The sequence below is a fragment of the Salvelinus sp. IW2-2015 genome, linkage group LG25, assembly GCF_002910315.2.
Source record: "Salvelinus sp. IW2-2015 linkage group LG25, ASM291031v2, whole genome shotgun sequence".
Taxonomy (NCBI): domain Eukaryota; kingdom Metazoa; phylum Chordata; class Actinopteri; order Salmoniformes; family Salmonidae; genus Salvelinus; species Salvelinus sp. IW2-2015.
The window spans coordinates 17,119,516-17,143,889 of NC_036865.1; the positions used below are offsets into that span (position 1 = coordinate 17,119,516).

At 44.1% G+C, this 24,374-nt stretch overlaps 1 protein-coding gene across 2 annotated transcripts; it reads left to right on the plus strand.

Moving 5' to 3' along the window:
* Positions 1-1,507: 1,507 nt before the first annotated feature.
* On the plus strand, positions 1,508-24,374 carry lg25h10orf90 (linkage group 25 C10orf90 homolog). Of its 2 annotated transcripts, XM_023969815.2 has the most exons (10): positions 1,509-1,913; positions 2,161-2,929; positions 3,675-3,741; positions 6,657-6,742; positions 7,666-8,719; positions 14,539-14,714; positions 18,837-19,017; positions 19,652-19,715; positions 20,188-20,287; positions 23,410-24,374. In XM_023969815.2, the coding sequence occupies exons 2-10, from the start codon at positions 2,348-2,350 to the stop codon at positions 23,437-23,439; spliced, it is 2,340 nt and encodes a 779-aa protein (XP_023825583.1). In that variant the 5' UTR covers positions 1,509-1,913; positions 2,161-2,347; the 3' UTR covers positions 23,440-24,374. The 2 variants fall into 2 exon arrangements, with proteins under 2 accessions (XP_023825584.1, XP_023825583.1); XM_023969816.1 differs by lacking the exons at positions 14,539-14,714; positions 20,188-20,287; positions 23,410-24,374 and having other exon boundaries at positions 1,508-1,913.

Below are 24,374 nucleotides of genomic sequence, written 5' to 3' on the forward strand. Positions count from 1 at the left end.
AATAGGGATCCCTAATAAACCCCAGGAAGAGTAGCTGCTGCCTTGGTAGCAACTAATAGGGATCCCTAATAAAATACAAACACAAACCATGCAGTTTATTAGGCTACAGATGAAATAAGTTATGATGAACTTCACAGGGTGGATCTTGATGCTCCTATCCAATAAATATCGAGGGTCTAATTCTGGTGACATGATGATCAATGCTAGACTGCCGTTTGACAAAAAATAAATATTCTTGCTCTTAACCATAATATTCTCATCATTTAGACTAGCCTACTCACACAGCCTACCCTCACTGTATCTGCGAACTGCTTGCTAGAGAACACGTGCCAAGACCAAAGTAGGAACATTTGCTATTTTAAGCAACAGGGATTGTAACAAAACTATCATTAGAGCTGAAAATGCCATGGAAACGCATTAAACTTTCGATTTTTATTCGGTACATGAAAACTTAAGCGAAAAAGTACATTTGTTTGCACTATGTCATCACGCACTGATATTTATCCACAACAAGTCCATCATATTTTGTTTATGGAGATTTTAGAATATTCACATGAAAATCTGTCGCCAATGGAAAGCTAGCTAATGATATTGACCAATTGACCAATCTCTCTCCATGTCCTTTCTGGTGGCACAGAACTTTAGCCACTGGAGGGTGCTAACCTAATGCATTTGCTCTCTCAGAGGAGAGGAAAATTATAACAGGTATGTTTTAGTAAATTATTTGCGCTCTCTACCTCTGATGTTTATGGCCTTGGTCAGAAAAGTTGCATAGACTTATGGCTATCCATTACACAATGTGTCCTGTTATGAATGTATTTTGTGTAGCTGGTATGCAGCGTTCGGTGCAAGAACAAATCATTCCTTCCGCATGTATAGAGTCTACTAATAAATTAAGAAAAGGATGTTTGCTTCATTCAAAGTCTTTAACTTGACTACCAGAGGACTGTAGATTACATTGCAAATATAGTTGTTGTATGTTTTACTGATGTTACAGTAGGTTTTGTCGATTGCATATTGAAGTATTGATTGAAATAATGGTGATGTGGGGGTTCAAGAGGTTACATTCCAAGTTTTTACCTTTGGCCTTCTCGTGGTGGATTGGAGCTATAATTCCTTGGGCATTACACGGTAATGCATATCCACTAATCCTGAGATGAAGCATGGGCTCAATAGCAGCCTAATCCCTCTGTCCTATTACTGCTAAAGATCCTAAAAGAGCTAGATAGGTGTAAGGAACATTGTCGAAATCTCACATAGCCCACCAGAGAGCTATACACAGATCTGTGAGGAGGGGTCAACAGCAATTTAGGGAAAGGAGCTGAGATCAGTATAGAGCTGGGGGCCTGACTAAAACATTCGTGTTGAGTTCATTAACATGTGGTCAAAGAGCCATGAAACTTTCAACGAAGCTAATCAGTAAACCAACCATGAAACATTCTTGGTAGACTTAGCCAATACCCACAGAACGATTTACAGGGTCTGGCAGGTTTGGATATAAGGGGGGTGGGGCGTTACTTAGCTTGATACCAATTACAGCATAGTAGAATGGACAACTTTAACCTCTCGTCAATCTGGAACCAAACCAACAACTTCCTGTCATATTAAGTGCATGTGTTAATCAACATTTTGGAGCCGTTTCTTGGTAAAGTCAAAGCATCACAACCCTCTGCACTTGAAAGAGGTGATGCAATGTAGTCCGTTCTGTGGAGTTAAATCGGTAAGAGACCTAAGAATTTATGGGTGAGTCAGCCCCTGCTCCAGGCAACAAGAGTTTACATCAGATCAATGCCTGAGGATAACAGTCATTGATCAACAGCAGCCTCTTCAGTGTTGGAATTACCTTGAGGACCTTTACCTCTACCAATGTTCCATTGATTGTGACTGCTGGTTCACGTATTGAAAAAAGTGAGGTAAGTAACATTTTGGGGATTTAAAAATAAGTCACACGTAATCACAAAAATGTTGTGTTTTTATCACAGACGAAGTGTAAACGCAGAGAACTTTTACATTTATACCACTCTACTTCAGCAAAGTTTAAGGAGAGAAATTATCAAGTAAAAATGCACCACTATGTACACTGGTGCTTTTCTAGACGTCTATATTTATAGTTTTGCTTCGCTTTCATTTCTTTTTGTCTATTCCTCTGTTCATATCTAGGTCTGCTAGTTCCCGGGAGATGTGTTTTTCCTCACAGAATCTTTTGGGAATGTGTCGCTTTTTCTAAACTCTCTGTTTGAGTAAGCATTGCAAGTCAGGAGACTTTTTGCTGCGTCACTACGGTAACCACAGGAGCTGTTTGAGCCTCTGTCTCCCTCATTAATAACTTGTGCTGTGGGTCCCTATTATGCAAGCTCTGAAACCTGAGAGCTGGTCACCTGTTCTGCTACCTGAGCTGGGGGCTCAGGGGAAGGGAGTGTCGGCTGGCTGCCCCACTAGAAAACTGGACAGGAGGAGATTAGGCCAGAGCAAGTGCCTGAAACTCCAGGGATCTCTAGTGGATGTGTTAGCCCACGTCCCCAGGTCTGAGCTGTGTGGTGAAGGTGGTGGAGCTGGAGAGGAGTTGTGGCTGCCGCTGGAGTGGTTCCATACTCACCCCTCTGGGAGTTCCATCCAAAACGAGGTGGAACTTTATTTTGACAGAACAGGAAGTGTCACCTTCAACTCTGAGGAGACAGACTTGACCCCACCTGAGGGCTACTCACATAGCTTTGACTGGTCAGATGACCCTGGCTCCAGACCCCAGTCTACAGTAAGCTCTGATCAGCTCTTTCCATCGGGTACCCTGGGTCATCTGGAGACAGTCAGGATCAGGTGCACACCTGGGAGAGAATGGGTCAGAGTCTGTACTCTGTCCTCTGTTAGAAACGGGTGGCTGCCTTTACCAAAAAGAGGAGTACTATATGAGCTAACCGGCCTTCTCTACCAGGTAAGATACAACTGATTCAAATGTTTATTTTTTATTTTATTTATTTAACCTTTATTTAACTAGGCAAGTCAGTTAGAAACAAATTCTTATTTACGATGACGGCCTACCGGGGAACAGTGGGTTAACTGCCATGTTCAGGGGCAGAACGACAGATTTTTACCTTGACAGCTCGGGGATTCAATCCAGCAACCTTTCAGTTACTGGCCCAATGCTCTAAGCACTAGGCTACCTGCCTTAACCAACTATATATTAAATCATGCAAAACAAATCGCAGTACAGTAGTAGTTTTAGATGTATTGTTTCGTGTAAGAACTTTTACTTTCCCCTGGTTGAAAACAAAGTTGGTCAGCGTCAGGAAAGGGCTTCTCTCCACGGCTAGTGAGTTAAGTGGAGTTTCTAATCTCTGTAAATTTCTCAGAATCTGTTCTTGCCTCCTGGTGTGCGATTAAAATTGGATGTTGACAAAGAAATCTTTAGCCACTGGAATGTTCTCCCTCTGTGAATCACTGCTAGAATTCTTATGGATCATCGCTCATGTGACCACATTCCTACCATCCTAGTCAAGGCAATTACCGCATGCTTGAGTTTGTCCCCTTAATTGATGTATTACAAAGCCCTGTTTTGTTTTTATATAGATCCATCTCTGCAGTGTATGATACCTTTCACTAAAATACTATATTTAAACCAAAATATTAGTTTGCTAAAAAAAATTGCAGCAAATTTGAAAAATAACACTATTTTTCAGAGACAAATTGAACTTCGCATCGACTCCATCAGACGGAAGAGTTATGACAGCGGTGTGATACTCAAAGGTATGTACTGAATGCCATTCCTCCTCTAGTAATAATTACATGGACTGCTAACTATCTTTGATTTCTAACATTAGGTTGAGCTACAATAAGTCAGAGTGGAGATAAAATAGGTTATGATAGGGGATAGGAAAGAGGAGGAGAGGAATGAGTAAAAAGAAGGGAAGAAAAAAGCACAGCAGACCAAAGCACAAGATGACTCCACAACAAAAATCTATCAACTGATGCCAGTGGGTCACATCTTCATGAGCTGTGAACTATTTCTCCCATGGCTGTGATTCAGGTCCAGAGAGACATACAATGTCTTCTCTGCTCTCAGTGCTGACTGCTGATGTGTTTATTTGTATATACCCTGGGTACTACACAGTCTGTCTGCTCCCTAACCAGCTGTGAGCCCCCATGGCCTCACACTCTGTTCCCTTCACTGTCAGGCACAGAGAGGATGACTCAATCACTGCTTTCACACACCACAATCAACACAGTCACAAAGCCAATTCTTCATAGACCCTCTCTCTCTCTCTGTGTTCTAGAAAGTAAAGATGGACCCTTGCCCAAGAGAGAGAGAGAGAGAGGCGGGAGAGAACAGACACATTTGTAATCATAAACACCCCCCAGGAGCAAAGAAACACACACACACACACACACACGCATACAAACAAATAAACAAAGACACACACACACTTGTCTTGTTTATACTCAGGGCTATGTTTCACTGCCTCATGTTATCGTGTCAATCTGGAGATGCACGGCAGCAAAGCCATGAGAAGTACCCCTGCTGGTACTCCAATTCCCCTACCCTGCATGCTATATGCAAGATAAATAAAAGCAAAATCAAGGGAAAAACTATGCATGCATAATATTCAATTTCCATGTTACTGCTTACTTTCATAATCCTGTCCCAATTGATTTTCCTCTGAATTGGAACACGTGATGTAAACATAATTACTTTACAGTATCTTATTCTCAAAACAGCATAACATAGCCTATACAATTACTTCAATTTGCCTGCTCTCACTATGACATTATAGGGTAAATGGGGTTAAAGTGTTCCATGATTGCCGAAATGTATTACATACAACTCTCATTTAAATGTTAAAGTCTTGCTCACTGCATGCCTCCAATGAACATATAGACAATATATTGATAGATCCATCTAATATATTTCATGATTGAATGATGTAATGGACTGAGCAGGAAATAAAGAAAAGGTGACAACGTGATGAGTTATAACTTGGGGGCAATAAACAAATTCCGTTGCACATTGAGGTAGACCATAAATCCATAAGCTGCAGTTGACTTACTTCATCCTCTTGTGTTTTAGAGTAAACACGTCTTGGCAAATGTGAGCGCCAGGTGAGGTGATGAGGAATAATTAGGCCATGTGTTATGACAGTTTTATCATGGCTGCGATGTGGTCATAGCCACGAGGCGAAGCCTCGAGTGTATTATTGCCTTGGACTCGAGTACAGTATTTCATACAATTGGTTACCAGCATTAAAAAGCAAGATTCTATCCCAAACCATTCATTTTTCAACAAAATGTGATGCTACATTCACTAACACTGGTTGTCAAGTGCAATTTTGGGCGTTCTCTGGTCGTTAGTTCTATTCCACTGCCAGGTAAAGCAAAACTACCCAAGCGCAGGTTGACATTTTCGGAACTTTGCAGGTTGCTATGGCAAACAAAAATGGTTGAAGCTGAAAAGACAGGAAACTAGCTGCATTTAGTTTCTCTTTAACTGTTTTTTTTCTTTATAGGCACTATGTATCCATAAAAATCATGCTGATTCGTGATTTAGACTGGCTGAGAAAAGCTGCCTGTCTGGCTCATGTTGATTAGTATGGGACACATTGGAGATCGAATTGCAAATGTTGATGATAATGTCTAGATATTTTTTACAGTGGAGATCAAGTTTATAAATTGCATGGCTGGGCAGTGAATCTTAAAAATATATATATAACTAGCCCAAGATAGACCACAGCCTGTCGTTTCCAATGGGAGCAAATTAATTCTAGTGGGCAGAACAAGCAAGGAGGTGGGCAGAGCCAATCATGAGCTGGCAAGAACATATTTGTGCGTTCTAGCATGTACTTGCATATTTGCATTAGGGAACGCCTACTCCGTGAGTGCGTGTGTGCAATAACCAAATTCGCCCTTCCACTCCTTCTAAACAACACCATTTAAAAAAACTTTGGCAAAGGGTAAAGTCTACAAAACTTAGTCCACTCTGTTCGTAACAAGATTTTAGTTTTGGAAACAGAAAACTGTATTGAGATCAAATGTTTCATCGATGAGAAGATTGGCAGAATCTCGGCCATAATTAGTCTCGTTCCATCTTCTACCACTGCGGGCCACTGGGCTTCCTTTCACCACCATATTTGGTAGTGAGTGGAAACGCCAAGCGGATGCTTCACATTTATACATCCGGTGAAATATCTGTCTCATTGTTCTATCTGTGTAAGTAGTGGTACGTTGCTAGGTAACGACGTAAACGATGGCATTTTTTATGAATGTATTCACCATGTGTATGTTGTGTAGTATATCATGGGCACGATAGGCTCTAATAATGGGAGATAAATAAGTCCCAAGGGGGTGTGGTATATGACCAATATACCATGGCTAAGGGCCGCTCTTAGGCACGACAAAGCGCACAGACGAGACAGCTGTGGGCCTATCGTATGTCTGTCTGTCTGTCAGTCTCCTCTTCGCCAGGACTCTCGACATCTGTCATTCATTGCAAAGTGGACAGAGAAAATAATAGTACGCTTCTTCTCTGAGACCTGTTTCAGTGAGGAAACGTGTAGGCTGAGTGCTTTGTGGACTTGCCTGTTGTGTTTTGTTTTAGATTTTTCCAATGTCTGGAACAAGCAGTAGGCTATATATTTTTTGTTTTGTTTACCGCCATGTACATATTTCAGACGGAAAATTAGACGACAATTGGTCCAAGTCCATGGGTTTTCGAAGTGGGAGGTTCCCCAGCCTACCAACATCTAATATCAATGAGGTAAAAGATAAAACCCTTTTACTATTCTAGCTGTGATATATTTGTTATCATATTACTGTGCTTGTCTTATTATTGTTATCTTTACAAAGTTATTTCTTCTGTACAAATTACTGCAACTTATAGCTAATAAGTACATGGTTATGTGTATCAGTTTTAAAAAGTATATGTTTGAACATGGTAATATCATCATCATCATCATGTTTTAGTACAATTTATGATGCTGAATTAATACATGTCATAACATCCATTATGGCAATGTATTCCTTGCTTTTCTAATTAGATTTATGCCATCTAGACAAGGAGGCTATTCACTAGCTCAGCAGTGGGTTTTAGTCCGGAGAAGAACTTTGCCATTCAAATCTATTCGATTATGTTTGTAAGACATGCAGTCCTCAGACTTTGAGTCAACATGAGTGCAATTTTATGCAGGAACTTGTGGACATGTTATTGTGCTTGGACAAGCCATGGGATGTTTTCACTGCAAACAACAGCCCTTATGTTAACTGACATCCTGCAAATCAACTATTGTCAGAGAATGGACGTGAACTAACCACTAATATGACACATGTCTGATATGAAGTGAAAGTGTGACAATTGTTTTACCTTCTCATGTACACTTTACTTGTCTTAATTGGCCTGTCTTAAGCTGGATAGCCAGGCAATCCTGGAATGTCAATGTTAAATGTCATGGTTAATTTGTCGCTGACTGTTGGGCATCAGGTTACACATCACCATGGTAACAAAAGGAGATCTCAAAATGAGAGCAGGTAGCCGATAATAAGTAATCCCTAGAATATATCACGGGGAAAAGTATTGGATTTATTTCCCTCAGTCTATTTCATATACCTGAAAGATGCGCTGTATTTTTAGACTGACTATTTCAACACAGCTCTGATATTTTCCTTTGGGTTCCCTCTCCCTAGGCTTCCACCAAGGATATTACCCCCTCATGGAGCATGTGGAGAGGACAGGGGGAGAGGGCTTCCACATCACCCTCCCTTATGAGGCCGACACACTCTGGGGACTCCCAGAGAGGTGGACATGTACCCCACAGAGGGAGTCCAACCCTGCTGAGGATGGCCAGTGTCCCTAATGTCCTGGGCGGCCGACCAAAGACGGGCTTCTCCTCCATCACCATCACATCCTGCAGGGTCTCCCAGTCAGGGGCCAACCGATCACATTATCCCCACCAACCGATCCTGCCTATCAGGTCATCCACATCCCTCAACCCAGTCATGAGTCATGTCCTATCCTCAGCCATTCCAAAGCACTCTGAGGTGGTGACCAGACATAAGGCCACCATAGTAAAGGTGACAGAGTACAGACAGAGCTACTCTGCATGTGCCAAGGTCCAGATGAGAGGGCCAGGGATGAGGACTGCCTGGCCTGAACACAGGCACAGTTACACAGGTGAGGACAGTCTCAAGGACAATGGAAGCTCCTTCAGGCCTTTCTCACTCCAGCCCTCTTTCCGCTCCTGCGTCCAGCTTGAGGTACATTGGAGGTCTGCGAACACAGTTCTGTATCTGGACAAGTCACTGTCTATCTCCATAGGACAGCCAGAGGTCACAAAACCAGTTGTGCACAGGTCCACCCTGTCTCTGTATGTTGGGGGCTCGTCCCACATTGGAACTTCTATGGATTACCCCAAAACACTTCAGGACCTCCGGAGATCTATGGGGGCACTAAGCTGCACCCATAGATGGGACAACTTAGAGACTGATGTGGGTTACAGCATAGGCTCTTCATCAACCAACGGGGGCTACGAGGTCCCCAAAATAGCAGATACTGATGGTATTAAGAATAGGACATCTGATTTAACTGCACACAATCTTACCTCAGGGTTATTCTCATCAGCCAGAGGAACAGGCGACTCATACTCCAGGGCCAGTCAGCACAATGGAATTGCAGATGAGCTGTGCTGTCGTCGGCTGAGAAATTCCACACACAGACACCCTGCTTTTAATATCAGCCCAGGTATGAATTTCATCTCCCCATGTCAGGGCAAAACTCTAAAGTACCCATGCAAATCCAGCAGCATTCCTTTCAACGGCTCCCCATTTCCATAGCTGTGTGGATAAAATCACATTTCCAAGTCTTAACAGCGTACGCAATGCCATAGCGAGGAGGTCTTAGAGGGTGTAAAGTCTCATTTTTAACTCTGCCTCTTACCTTTTGATTTATACCTCATACATTGTTAATAGGATATCTTCCTTACAGACGCAGTGTGTATAGAAATGCACATTGGTGAAAAATCCACAAGTGCTACATTCTCACATAATGGAACACTGTGCTTATGTGAAGGAAAAACTCATGCTTCTATTTTCATTTCATCCCTCTCTTACTTCCAACACATCCTTTGCATACATTATCTACCCTCTCAACCCAGTAAGCGTGGCGGTGTTAGGCTTTCACGGGTGTGACACCGGGTGAAGCGCCCCATGAAAAGAATGAGTATATTGTTTTAAACGATCTCACTCCCCAGGCTGGTTGTGGAGGCTAGCTTATGGCTCAGAGGACAGACGAGAATGTCCTGTCTGCTTGGTGCTGCTAAGCACTGTCTGAAATAAAATTAGGCCAGGAGTCAGCTTTGAGAAGCACTGCACAATACCCAGGGTCTCTGTATACCCTCTCTGGTATTGTACTGAAAAATGGCATTGTGGAGTTCACAGCACCTGAGTGGCATTGTATCCTTAGTTTTGTCCATTGTGGATTTATTGGAGAGGTTTGTTTGTAATTAGATGTAATTTGCCAAGGTTCTAGCTCTTGTTTCGAAGGTACTGCGTTTTTCCTGAGGGGCATTGTAGGGTATCTATTTTGAGTGGCATTGCAGAGTTCACAGCGTCTGTGTGGTATTGTGCCCCTATTTTGTCCTTTGTGAATGTATTGGAGAGGTTTGTTTGTACAAGTGACTACCTCTTTTTCAAAGGGACTACTCTGTGCCTTGAGGGGCATTGTAGGGTAGCCATAAGAACCTAGAATGCTTACAATCTACAGTATGTCCAAGGGTACGTGTTATGGAAGTCTCATTGGCACTGCAGAGTATACATCATGTATGAGCAGAGAAGAGCAGCGTCTATCATTTGATCAGTACGCAGCAGTTACACTCACACCAGGGAGGTAAAGCTTGGCTCATTGCGGCAGTACTGCAAGCATATAGACCACACATACCTGCTCTGGCTGGCCTCCTAGTGGACTCATCTACTGGCCCAGGTCACAGAGTGATGGATTCTGGTTACAGTGCAAGTGTAGATAAACATAATATACACATTAAATACACATTAAGATACAAAACACAGTCAATTAAAACATTATATCCTGACATGACTTCCACTGGAACGCAAAGAGTTTGATGCATCTGGTGGACATAAGGCTTTATATAGGCTACAACGTTTTATAGGCCATGATTTAATATAATCATCCATTTAGTCACATGCGTTTTGGATCGTGCATCAAGGACCGGAACTTAACAGTTTTTTCCTCAACAAAAAAGATTGATGCAAGGGGGCTCAAACCCACAGTTAAAGTGCACTATTCATTTAGAATCAACCACTTCAGCAGAGTGTTCCAACTCGAAGTGATGATTTTTATTTTTTTATTTTTTTTATTTCACCTTTATTTAACCAGGTAGGCCAGTTGAGAACAAGTTCTCATTTACAACTGCGACCTGGCCAAGATAAAGCAAAGCAGTGCGACAAAAACAACAACACAGAGTTACACATGGGATAAACAAATGTACAGTCAATAACACAATAGAAAATCTGTATACAGTGTGTGCAAATGAAGTAAGGAGGTAAGGCAACAAATAGGCCAATAGTGGCGAAGTAATTACAATTTAGCAATTAACACTGGAGTGATAGATGTGCATATGAGGATGTACAAGTATAAATACTGGTGTGCAAAAGAGCAGAAAAAAACAAAAACAAATATGGGGATGAGGTAGGTAGTTGGTTGGATGGACTATTTACAGATGGGCTGTGTACAGCTGCAGCGATCGGTAACCTGCTCTGACAGCTGTTGCTTGAAGTTAGTGAGGGATATATACAGTGAGTCTCCAACTTCAGTGATTTTTGCAATTCGTTCCAGTCATTTGCAGCAGAGAACTGGAAGGAAAGGCAGCCAAAGAGGTGTTGGCTGTGGGGATGACCACTGAAATATACCTGCTGGAGCACGTGCTACGGGTGGGTGTTGCTATGGTGACCAGTGAGCTGAGATAAGGCGGAGCTTTACCTAGCAAAGACTTATAGATGACCTGGAGCCAGTGGATTTGGCCACGAATATGTAGCGAGGACCAGCCAACGAGAGCATACAGGTCGCAATGGTGGGTAGTATATGGGGCTTTGGTGACAAAAATGGCACTGTGATAGACTGCATCCAATTTGCTGAGTAGAGTGTTGGAGGCTATTTTGAAAATGACATCGCCGAAGTCAAGGATCGGCAGAATAGTCAGTTTTACGAGGGTATGTTTGGCAGCATGAGTGAAGGAGTCTGTTGCGAAGTAGAAAGCCGATTCTAGATTCAACTTTGGATTGGAGATGCTTAATGTGAGTCTGGAAGGAGAGTTTACAGTCTAGCCAGACACCTAGATATTTATAGTTGTCGTCATATTCTAAGTCAGAACCGTCCAGAGTAGTAATGCTAGGCGGGGGGGGCGGGTGCGGGCAGCGATCGGTTGAAGAGCATGCATTTAGTTTTACTTGCGTTTAAGAGCAGTTGGAGGCCACGGAACGAGTGTTGTATGGCATTGAAGCTTGTTTGGAGGTTTGTTAACACAGTGTCCAAAGAAGGGACAGATGTATACAGAATGGTGTCGTCTGCGTAGAGGTAGATCAAAGAGTCACCTGCGGCAAGAGTGACATCATTGATATATACAGAGAAAAGAGTCGGCCCGAGAATTGAACCCTGTGGCACCCCCATAGAGACTGCCATAGGTCCGGACAACAGGCCATCCAATTTTACACACTGAACTCTTATCGGCAGACTCAACAGCCTTGGTTTCTCTAATGACTGCCTCGTCTGGTTCACTAACTACTCCTCAGATAGGCTGTTGAGTCTGCCGATAAGAATACGGTGATTGACAGAGTCGAAAGCCTTGGCCAGGTCGATGAAGACGGCTGCACAGTACTGTTTTTTATTGATGGTAGTTATGATATCGTTTAGGACCTTGAGCGTGGCTGAGGTGGACCCGTGACCAGCTCGGAGACTGGATTGCATAGTGGAGAAGGTACGATGGGATTCGAGATGGTCGATGATCTGTTTGTTCACTTGGCTTTCAAAGACTTTAGAAAGGCAGGGCAGGATGATAGGGATAGCCTTCATGATTGCTATTTGACTAATCCATAAGGTTTCGGTATTTTTACGTTATACGATAAACGGACCTCTTATCTTTTTTCCATAAAAGCACAGATAAACAAAAACGTGGGATTTTTTTCATATATGAAAAAACATGAAAATGTTGTCTAATGTTAGTAGTAGCTAGTACCCTAGTCAAGGATGCATCGATGCAATATTGGCACTCAACATTTTGTTACAGACCAATGAAACAAAAGTAGTCCTTGAATTTGTAGGTTTAAAATATCCCTCTAGTGGCCAGGGTTGACCTATTTTAAGAAATGCCATTGGTTGGTGGAAGTCTAAGATCTAGGCTGATTTTTGTGCCAGGATATAATCAGTGCCACCTGTTGAGGTTAGCATAGGGCAAACGTGCCGATACACATTTTGTGCTGGAGAACCTGTTGGTTGCTTATTTTCGCAAGTACGGACCAAATGTATTGAAGCCGGAGTAATTTACCGGTGTTATAAACTCGCCATACTCTGGCTCCGTTTGCTGCATTGCTTGCTATACCAATGACAGCGTTGAAATAGTCTGACTTGGTACATAGATTTCTTGTTTGTTGGCGCCAGAGCATTTGATGGTGTGTTCTTCCTATGATAAATGATTGTGTCTGATATTAAATGGGTCTGTTTTTAAAGGAGGTGGAGGAGCGGGGTTAGAGAGTGCAGGATAGATGCACTGTCATCATGGTTTACATTATTCATGCAGTATGAACGTGTCTTTTTCTCTGCTTTACTCACTGAGTCGTGGAGAGTAGGGGTCAGTTAGAGGGCTCAACAATTTTCCCTCTTCTCCAGGGCCCAGTTTTTCAAAAGTTATCTATCGGATTTTGGCTATCGGAAAGGATTAAATGCATTCATTCTATTTCTATAAATGTCATCCTATCTGATAGGAGTAATCCAGATAAATCATTTTTGAAAAACTGGGCCCTGGTCATATACTCCAGATCACAAATAACTCAACTCTCACTCAGCCCTCATGTTCATTTTACCTATGTTAGGTGTGATGTAAAAATACAAAGCCACGTTTTAAAAAGGGCCAAATGGCTTCTCTGCAAATTATTCTGAATGCACATCTTAAGTAAGATCTAGGTTATCTGAAAACCTCTTTGTTGCTCAATCACAAAAATAAAAATCTGAATAAAATGTAATCGACAATGTTTGATGAAGAGTTAACTGCATATGCACTGGAATATACAGCTAACTACCAAAAGAAAGGAAACACCTAAATAAAGTGTCTTAATAGGGCGTTGGGCCTCCACGAGCCAGAACAGGTTCAATGCACCTTGCCATAGATTCTACAAGTGTCTGGAACTCTGTTGGAGGGATGAAACTCCATTCTTCGACGGGAAATTTTGTTTTGTTGACGGTGGTGGAAAATGCTGTCTCAGGTGCCGCTCCAGAATCTCCCATAAGTGTTCAATTGGGTTGAGATCTGGTGACTGAAACACACACTGTTAAAGCCCCCTATGCTCCTTTGAGACCGCTATACCACTCTTCCAAAGTCACTGAGATTTCTTCATCTACAATACAATTTGATTGTCCGTAGTTACAGAGAACAACAGAAATGTGTCTTCTGCACTCTTAATTTCACACACTGTTTCCTTGAATGCAACTCATGTCGCACACACACACACACAAACACACACACACTGCGCTACTGGAGAAAATGTTGTGGAGTTAAGAGCCTTGCTCAAGGGCTCAACGGTAGGGGATTGTTGTTAGGATATGAACACAGCAGCCCTCCAGTTACCAGATCAATTTCCCCCTGTTTATCCAGCGCCCTACCTGGGATTCGAACAGGCGACTTTTCGGATACAGGTCCAATTCCTCAGCCGCTGTGCTACCTACAACCCGTAGCCATAGTAGCCAAAATAATGGGCAACTAGGCATTTCTATACATAACCCTGAGCATGATGGGATGTTTTAATTGCCAAAAGATATTCTCTGCTACTTTTGTAGACTTTTTAGCCAGTATTTCTGAAAGTAGCGCTCACTAACCAAAATGATCCCCGAAAATGTTGTAATACATCACAAATGTGCAGATATGTGCACCACGTTATTGCTCTCTCTCTCTCGCTCTGCTGTGTGTGCATTTTGCTAGCTGTCACTCAAATGGTGAGGGGCTGAAGCTCATTGGCTGAAACGCGAATTGGCTCACGTGGGGGTAAATCTAGGGAAAATGGTGCCGCACAGTTTCCAGAAAAGTCATTTTCAAAATAGGGATTTCATGGCTAATTGAGGTAAGACAGTAATTCTGACAAATCCAGCCCAAAGGTTGAAAAAAATACTTACTAGTTGCCAAAGTACCGGAGCATGTCTTTAATTAACTCAGGAACCACAACTTTGTGGAAACACCTGCTTTTAATATACTTTGTATCCCTCATTTACTCAAGTGCTTCCTTAATTTTGGCAGTTACTTGTACAGCATATGTTCTGTTTTCTGTCTCTGCCAATCAAAGTAGATACTAGAACATGGGGAAGACAGTCACTACGTAAGGAGAGTGATGAAAGACAAGGACACTCCAGAGAAGATCTGCATGTTGCTGAGTATTTCTGTACACACCAAGCAGACACCTGCCAATCACAACTGACAGTTGATCCTCAGGATATCAAACCCAGAGCCTTCAGTCTCAAAGTATGTGTGGATCAATATCACTCTATCTTCTGAAATCATTTTCCTGAATGTTTCATTATATTATATACTGTAATATTATATGATGCTGTATGGTCACTGTGTGAAAATTCTTTATCTGAAATTTGAAAAGATATCGGCATCTATAGAGAGACGACTTTGGTTGTGTTGCTAGCACTGCAAACGACTAGTAAAGAGTAATCTGTGAGTGAAGGACTTTCTTTCAAAAGGAATGTTTATTCTACTTTATTGAAGAATAGCTCCTTCACATTCATTAGCGAGACCTTTACCATTCTATCTAAACTGGTGCCAGTCAAAGTTAAAATGCTTTTATTTCCCCTGCACTCTTAGAAAACAAATGTGCTATCTGGAACCTTAAAGGGTTCTTCGGATGTCGCCATATGAGAACCCTTTTAATAACCTGTCACGCCCTGACCTTAGATCCTTTTTATGTCTCTATTTGGTTTGGTCCGGGTGTGATTTGGGGTGGGTATTCTATGTTCCTTAGTTCTATTATTTGTATTTCTATGTTTTGGCCGGGTAGGGTTCTCAATCAGGGACAGCTGTCTATCGTTGTCTCTGATTGAGAACCATACTTTTTGTATTGTTTATTGTTTTTGTCGCCGTCATTTCTTAATAAAAGGAATATGTACGCTCACCACGCTGCGCTATGGTCCACTACATTCAACGGCCGTGACAGAACTTCCCACCACCAATGGACCAAGCAGCGTGGCCAGGAGTATGAAACAACCTGGGAGGAGGTAGAGAGGTGGTCGGTCGACCCAGGGAGGGTGCCAGAGCCTGCCTGCGATTCAATTGAGCAGTGCGAAGAGGGATACCCGAGAGTGGAGTCGGCGAGACGTAACGGTTAGCGAGGAAGCTCGAGAGGCAGCCCCCCTCGCAAAACAATTGGGGGGGGGGGGGGGGGTGGCACACGGAGGAGAATGGAGTCAGGTTGGTGACCTGAGCCAACCTCTGCTTACGTGGGAGCGTTGTACCTGGTCAGGCACCGATGTTATCGGTGGAGCGCACGGTGTCTCCAGTGCGCGTTCACAGCCCAGTGCGCTACATCCACTCCCGCATCTGCGGGCTAGGTTGAGCATCCAGCCCCAGGACGGGTTGTGCAACCCTGATCTTCCAGACCTCCAGTGAGCCTCCTCGGCCCAGTATAATCCTGCGCGCGCTCTACGCCAGATGTCTCCGGTGCGTCTGCACAGCCCAGTGCGTCCTGTGCGGCCCGCATGTGCAGGCGAAGAATACAATCCAGCCAGAAGGGATTGTGCATGCCTCTAACGCTCGAGAACCTCCAGTGCGCCTCACGGCCAGTGGATCCCGGTCTTGTCAAGGAACAAAAGCCCCTGTATGTCTCCGCGCGCGGAGTCTGTGCCTGCTGCAGAACCAGCTTCTAATGTTTCCCCAGCCTGGTGAGTCCTGTGATGCTGCGCCAGAAAACGGCCGACGTAATGTCTCCCAGACGCGTGGTCAGCCCTGTGGCAGGCTCAAACGTACCAGACTGCCTAAGTCTCCTCAACTCCAGCGATGACCCATGCGACGAAGAACTCCAGTGATGTATTCCATGGCAGAAATCAGTGATGATCTGGAAGAAGTCCAGTGATGATCATGGCAAGAACCTCCAGTGATGATCATGGCAGCAAGCCTCAGTGATGATCCATGGCAAAGCCTCCAGTGATGATCCATGGCAAAAGCTCTCCAGTGATGACCATGGACGAGCATCAGTGTGATCCATGGCAAGAAGCCAGTGATGATTCATGGCAGACTGTCAGTGATGACCATGGCACGAAGCCTCCAGTGATGATCCATTGACGAAGCCTCCAGGTGAGGAGTCATGGCACGAAGCCTCCAACGACGGCCTCAGTCCGGAGCCTCCAGCGGCGTCTTCCAGTCCGGAGCCCAGCGGCGGTCTCCAGTCCGGAGCCCCAGCGATGGTCCCCAGTCGGAGCCTCCAGCGACGGTCAACAGTCCGGAGCCCCAGCACGTTACAGTCGGAGTCCAGGAGGTTCTCCCAGTCCGGAACTCCACGACGTTCTCCAGTCCGAAGCCTCCAGCGACGTTCTCCAGTCCGGAGCCTCCAGACTTCTCCAGTGGAGCCTAGGATGCTCCCAGTCCGGGGCCCGCAACGAGGGTCCAGTCCGGAGCCTCCAGCGAGGTCCCAGTCCGGAGCCCCAGCGACGGTCCCAGTCCGGAGCCCCCGCGACGGTCCCAGTCCGGGGCCCGCAAGAGGGTCCCAGTCCGGAGCCTCCAGCAACGGTTCCAGTCCGGGGCCCGCAACGAGGATGCCCAGTCCGGGGCCCGCAACGAGGGTGCAGTCCGGACCCGCAGAGGTGCCAGTCCAGAGCCTCTGTGACGTTCTCACGTCCGGAGCCTCCAGCGATGATCCAAGAAATGACGCCGACAAAAACAATAAACAATACAAAACAAAACAAAACAACCGTGAAGCTTAAGGGCTATGTGCCACAAACAAAGTTAACCTCCCACAAAGACAGGTGGGAAAAAGGGCTACCTAAGTATGGTTCTCAATCAACGACAACGATAGACAGCTGTCCCTGATTGAGAACCCTACCCGGCCAAAACATAGAAATAAAAATAATAGAACTAAAGAACCCGGTCCGGTGCCCGCAACGAGGGTGCCCAGTCCGGGGTCGGCGACGAGGGTCCCCGCACCAGAGGTGCCACCAAAGTGGGGTGAGCCAGTGGTGGAGCACGGTCTGCGTCCCGCACCTGAGCCGCCACCGCGGATAGATGCCCACCCAGACCCTCCCCTATAGGTTCAGGTTTTGCGGCCGGAGTCCGTACCCCCAGTCCGGGGCCCGCAACGAGGGTCCCCAGTCCGGAGCCCCCGGCGACGGTCTCCAGTCCGGGGCCCGCAGCGACGGTCCCCAGTCCAGGGCCCGCAACGAGGGTCCCCAGTCCGGAGCTCCCAGCGACGGTCCCCAGTCCGGGGCCCGCAACGAGGGTCCCCAGTCCGGAGCCCCCAGCGACGGTTTCCAGTCCGGGGCCCGCAACGAGGGTGCCCAGTCCGGGGCCCGCAATGAGGGTGCCCAGTCCCGGGCTCGCAACAAGGGTGCCCAGTCCCGGGCCCGCAACGAGGGTGCCCAGTCCGGGGCCCGCAACGAGGGTCCCCAGTCCGGGGTCGGCGACGAGGGTCCCCGCACCAGAGGTTCCACCAAAGTGGGGTGAGCCAGTGGTGGAGCGGGGTCTGCGTCCTGCACCTGAGCCGCCATAGATGCCCACCCAGACCCTCCCCTATAGGTTCAGGTTTTGCGGCCGGAGTCCGCACCTTTGGGGGGGGTACTGTCACGCCCTGACCTTAGATCCTTTTTATGTCTCTATTTGGTTTGGTCAGGGTGTGTTTTGGGGTGGGTATTCTATGTTCTTTAGTTCTATTATTTTTATTTCTATGTTTTGGCCGGGTAGGGTTCTCAATCAGGGACAGCTGTCTATCGTTGTCGTTGATTGAGAAGCATACTTAGGTAGCCCTTTTTCCCACCTGTCTTTGTGGGAGGTTAACTTTGTTTGTGGCACATAGCCCTTAAGCTTCACGGTTGTTTTGTTTTGTATTGTTTATTGTTTTTGTCGGCGTCATTTCTTGATAAAAGGAATATGTACGATCACCACGCTGCGCTTTGGTCCACTTCATTCAACGACCGTGACATAACCATTTTTGGTTGCAGGTTGAACCCTTTTGGTTCCATGTCTACAGAGGGTTCTACATGGAACCCCAAAAAGTTATCCTATGGGGACAGCCGGAGAACTCTTTTGGAACCCTTTTTTCTAAAAGTGTGGCTGAAGAATAAAACTCCAATGTGAAACACCTTTATGAGGGGATTGCAAAGGAAGAAGGGTTTGCAAAGAGTTTTACATGTAAGACCCTTTTCCTATATCCATTATTACAGAGGACTATTTGGTGTTGATTACCATATCACCTCACATCTATCCATTACAATCTGCAAGGGGAGTCATCAAGGGCAGAGGCATCTTTTCAGAATAACAGAATAGAATCTAGGCTTTTTTGTTTTACCAAGATGAGTGGGTCAGTGCTGGCTAGCAGTAACTAAACAAGCAGCTTATACTTTCCTCCCTCCCTGCTCCCTCTCTCCTCCCCAGGAGGCCCTGGAGATGTTTCGGCCAGACTTCATCAGTCGCTCCCAGGGCAGAATGAGGAGTCTGGAGCAGAGGGCCAGGCGGAGGAAGGCCCTGCAGTGTGCAGACCTAGACCAGGTGCAGGGTCTCTGGGAGGAGAAAAGTAGGCATAGGAGGAACTGCACCAAGCCCCACCCGCTCAGTGGTACGGTGATGGAATATGTCTGACATACAGTACAAGTAGGAACACACTGTTTAGTGATTTCTCAATCCTAGTCCAGGGGAACAGCTTTGCTCTCTGCTGGTCGTTATTAAGTACTGCAGCTCCGTTGAAGCGCAGTCTTGTTTACGTCCAACTCCACAACTAAAATGGTTATTATTGGTGAATTACATGGATTTACCATCTTTAGTCGCTATCATGTTTTTTTGAAAGTTGCTACAGCACTAATGATACACACTTTTATAAAGGAAATAATGCCACATACTACAGAATGTTAGACATTTCCTTTCCCAGTATGACAGTACTTTACAATACAGTATAGACCAGTCTCTCTAGTACTAAACCCTAGTACTATGACAGTGATGTAATAGTCCATAGCGTCACCTTAACTCTGGCCGCTCGCTCCCACTCCTGCTTAGCCTTCTATGAAGGTAATAATGCAAGCTAAATATAGACCCTCATACTCACATCTTAATTATGCAGTGCTGACTGTTGGTCTCAGTGATGAGCTGACGAGAGTCCGCCCCTCGGCTCTCAGAAGGACAGGAGTAATGAAGCCTAGTAAGGAAAGTGGAAAGTGTGTGTGTGTTTTCCTGACAGATGCTTGTGTGTTTCCCAGATAACCTTTTCAAACCCAGAGAGAGGGCCATATCAGGGAAGGAGATGCAGCTACGCTCCAGACGGTAGGTTTACAGACAGAGCTGTACTGTGACGTGTCAGTCTCTTGCCTACCTCTGTTTCACACACACTCGCATGCACGCACGCAAAACACACTGTGGATGTCAGACAGCCGAACGTCTGTCTTGATTGGAGATATGAACTACCGTCTGTATCCCGTTATCATGATTTTCTTTACTCCCTGTCTTATCTGAGAAGGCACACCTGATCAGAGGATAGGTTCCCATTGTCATGTTTTTAATCTGACTGGGTCGATCTGGGAACAAATTGACTATTTATGTGAGTGAAAAAGGAGCCAGTGTGATTTTGGTTTTATCAGTGGATCCAGGTTTGGCCTTTGTGGGTTTGTGCAGATAAAGCTTCCTTTCTATGGTGACGATTTTCTGGGAATAGCTGAGTCGCCCCTGGCCTGCTAATTCTAGAATATTCCCCTTCACAAGCTTAACCTACCATGTCTAACCATCCCTTTTAACTTAGGATTTACAACAAGCTCCCTGAGGTCACTAAGAAGAAGGAGGAGGAGAAAAGGAGAGTGGTATCGCAGACCAACAGATTGCGGGCAGAGCTTTTTAAAAAGGTATGTTTAGTTGGTGCTGGGACTTTGTGATAAAATATTCACCACATAGTTGTATACACCGTAGCCATGTCTGAAAATTAAAATACAGAACAACTGCATTGCTAACTACAGTGTTGAAGACTGCGTTATGAGTGCATAGGGAGGCATTAAATGTGCTTGTAAAACTTGTAGTGTTTGAGGTTTAAAAAGGCCTCTGAAGTTTGTAATTTCCACTTTGAAATTTCAGACTTGATTCTCCCCAAAACTAGTAATAATTCCTAGTGAGGCATTCAATGTGCTTAATTTAACACACTGAAGGTTAAGAAGGTCATACGATAAGAACAAGGTATGCAACAATACAGTAAGAAGTCCTATTTAAAATAATAATCTTTCACTGGATATCTGGATGAGGTGCCATTTGAAAAACAGTATAATTCTCCAAGAAAAATGCATTTCAGCATGCTCCTTTCACAATCTATGCCCAGCAGAGGCCGCTGTTTGACTTCTTAATAGAATTTCCTTCCTACTGTAATTTGTCATCGAAATGTCTTCACAATCAATATCTGTGCACTGGTGTTATGTATTCATCTATTCATGTTTCACTGTTGCTTCAGTGAAATGAGTTTGAATCCAGGTATTGTTGAGAAGACATGTAATTTGTGATTTTAAAAGTTCCTGAATGGCAGCTCTATGGACAATCAAGGACACATTGGGTCCTTGGATTAGCACAGATCTAGTGTGTAGGGGCTCTTTTAACAAGCCAATGTGCCCTTGATGATTGGAGGGCAAGTTGTCATAAACTCATATAAACTGTCAAACATATTCTGGTTCACCCGTACCCTTCATTCAAATTCCCATTACACCAAAACCAGGACGGACATTGATGGCCTTGATATCAGTCAGGTGTACAGTGTAACAAGTAGAATGAGGAGACATTTCCAATTTACTCTGAGATAATTAAGATCCCCTTATATGTCTGGGGTTTCCTTTAGTTAGATACCTAAGGTGGTTTGAAGGTGACTGGGTTGTCTCATTCAGTGTCACTCAATCTGAATTAAATGCATGGTAGCACCCAGTAAAGAGTCAGACCTCTTACAAATCCCACTCGATAAAATGCCAAGGGGTGCAAAGTTCGAGCTCTTCACTCAGGAGTGCCAAGTGGTGTACATGGTGGTATCTGTATGTCTGTGCATGAGTGTTTGTTACGCATACAGAAAATAATCCTGCAGCAACAGGAAATGTGGATGATAAAAAATTACAATTTTGTCGAGGTTGATACCTTTTTCATAAGGGAAAATCAAGTCTGACATTTTAAAGTGGAAATTACAAACATCAGAAGCCTTTTTAAACCTCAAACACTACAAGTTGTACATTTCCTGCAATGGGTTGATCAAATTCAGATCCTATACATCTGTATACACATTTGTGGAAAGAGAATCAATCTATTAGGTGTGTTTTACGAGGGACGCAGCCATATACTTTGTGTACAGCATTTCCTTATGGCTGGTTACTCTCTCTGTTATGGCACCTGATCCTTCCTCCTCTCATTTCTATTAAATCAAATCAAAATCAAATCAAATTGTATTTGTCACATGCACCGAATACAACAGGTGTAGACTTTATCGCGAAATGCTTACTTACGAGCCCTTTCCCAACAATACAGAGTTAAAAAGTAAGAAAAAAATGGCTAAATAAAAAAGGCAATAGTAACACAATAAAATAACAATAACGAGGCTATATACAATAAGTACCAGTACCGAATATGCAGGGGTACAAGATAGTTGAGGTGAGGTAATATGTATATGTAGGTTGGGATAAAAGTGACTAGGCAGTAATGATAGATGAATAATCAGAGTAGCAGGATGTGCTGTGTGTGTGTGTTGTGTGTGTGTGTGTGTGTGTGTGTGTGTGTGTGTGTGTGTGTGTTGTGTGTGTGTGTGTGTTGTGTGTGTGTGTGGTGTGTGGTGTGTGTGTGTGTGTGTGTGTGTGTGTGTGTGTGTTGTGGTATCAAGTGTACTATCTGTGAGTGTATGAGTAGAGTCCAGTGAATGTGCATAGAGCCAGTGCAAGAGAGTCAGTGCAAAAGAAAAGGGCAGTCAATGCAAATAGGTAGCCATTTGATTAACTGTTCATGGCTTGGGGGTAGAAGCTGTTCAGGAGGCTTGTGGTCCCAGACTTGGCGCTCCGGTACCGCTTGCCGTGCGGTAGCAGAAAGAACAGTCTATGACTTGGTTGGCTGGAGTCTTTGACAATTTTTAGGGCCTTCCTCTGACACCGCCTGGGATATAGGTCCTGGATGGCAGGGAGCTCGGCCCCAGTGATGTACTGCGCCGTACCCACTACCCTCTTTAGCGCCTTACGCCCGGATGCCAAGCAGTTGCCATACCAAGTGGTGATGCAGCATTCAAGATGCTCTCAATGGTGCAGCTTTAGAACTTTTTGAGGATCTGAGGGCCCATGCTAAATCTTTTCAGCCTGCTGAGGGGGAAGAGGCATTGTCATGCCCTCTTCACGACTGTGTTGGTGTGTTTGGACTATGATAGGTCCTTAGTGATGTGGACACTAAAGAACTTGAAGCTCTCGACCCACTCCACTACAGCCATGTCACACAAGAGAGCTTTAATTTTAGCAATGTTTTGCCCACTTGTCTGCAATGTTGATGCCACATTTCAGATCAGCAGTATGCTGGTCTAGGAGCAAAAATGTTGATCAATTCAGTTGTCAATTCAGAAAGTTTATTGAAATTGCAATGGAAAATCCTCATGGAAAACAATGAGCAATTTTCAATTAATTAGGAGAATTTCATTTGACTTCCAGAAGAGTATGTTTGCAAAGCTTAGGACATATTGTAGAAAGGCAGCTTTATATGGCTAAAGTGAGATTGCTTCAGTATAAGAGGAGAGTTATAGCATTGTAGGCTGTTTAGCCAGATAGCAAGTCATCGTTATTCCCCCACTGGGACTTATTCCCCCACTGGGACACCTCAGGAGACAGACAGTTGATGGAAGTGAAAGTCAATTTAAAAGGAGGAATCTTTCCCATTTGAAAAACTGCTGATTTCAGAAGATTGAAATAAAGTCTAGCCAAGGATTTGTGTATTTGCCAGTCTTTGATTTCTAAATGATTTGTTTGTTGTTTTGCAGAAACTTCTGGACAAGATCCTGCAGAGATGAATATGGACAAACTCGAGATGTTCCCTACTAAACCTTCAACTCACATACTACACTCACCATCCTCCTAGGATTCATGACCTTACACTCACTTAATATGCAATGTCAGTCATCGTTGCCATACCGACAGTATACCTTGATTTTATATGGAATAATGAGAGTACTTCCAAGAAAACATTCACACTGCTCTTGTTCGTATCACTCTTTTATTCAAGCTTACATGTTCTCTTGGCCTTCTTGGCCTTCGTCAGAGCTTATTCGTATGTACATGAATTCCATAGCATTTAAAAGACTATCCAAGCTCCTGACAGGATCACTGACACTGTGCACACCTGAGAGACGAATGAACTGGAATGATTCTGTTGTACTCTCCATACTGACCAACATTTATTAACTTTATAATGGTAATGGAATTGATAGGGTTGAATCATACTGTTGTGTATCGAGCTACATTATAAGTGACAGTCTGAAGGCTAGGGCCATGAGGTTTTGTGGAAACCTGCCATTGATAAGGTTCTGTAAATATTACATAAACTGCCTACTCTCTCCAGTCCTCATACCTTGTAAACATCCACCTAAATTGACATAACTGACATTTTCAAACAAAGCAAAATTGTATTTTTCTATAAGAAATGTTTTATATTCAGTCAGCTAGAGACCAATCTACACTGCTGCAAGGTTAGTCATAGCCACGTTTTTAAAAAGATATGACATTCTCAGTAGGAAAATTGTTGGAAGACAAATGTAGGCCTTTAAGACGTTGGTTGTTGTAAGTGCAATGGCATGATTAGGTTTATCAGTTATGGTAAGATGGAATGATTCTCTGCCTTACAGCAAATGTCTATGTTTTGGCTTTCTATCACTGAATGATTTAATGTTCCTGTAAGTATGTTGTCATTGTTCTCTCAATTATAGTAAAGCTGTCTATCGAAATTCAA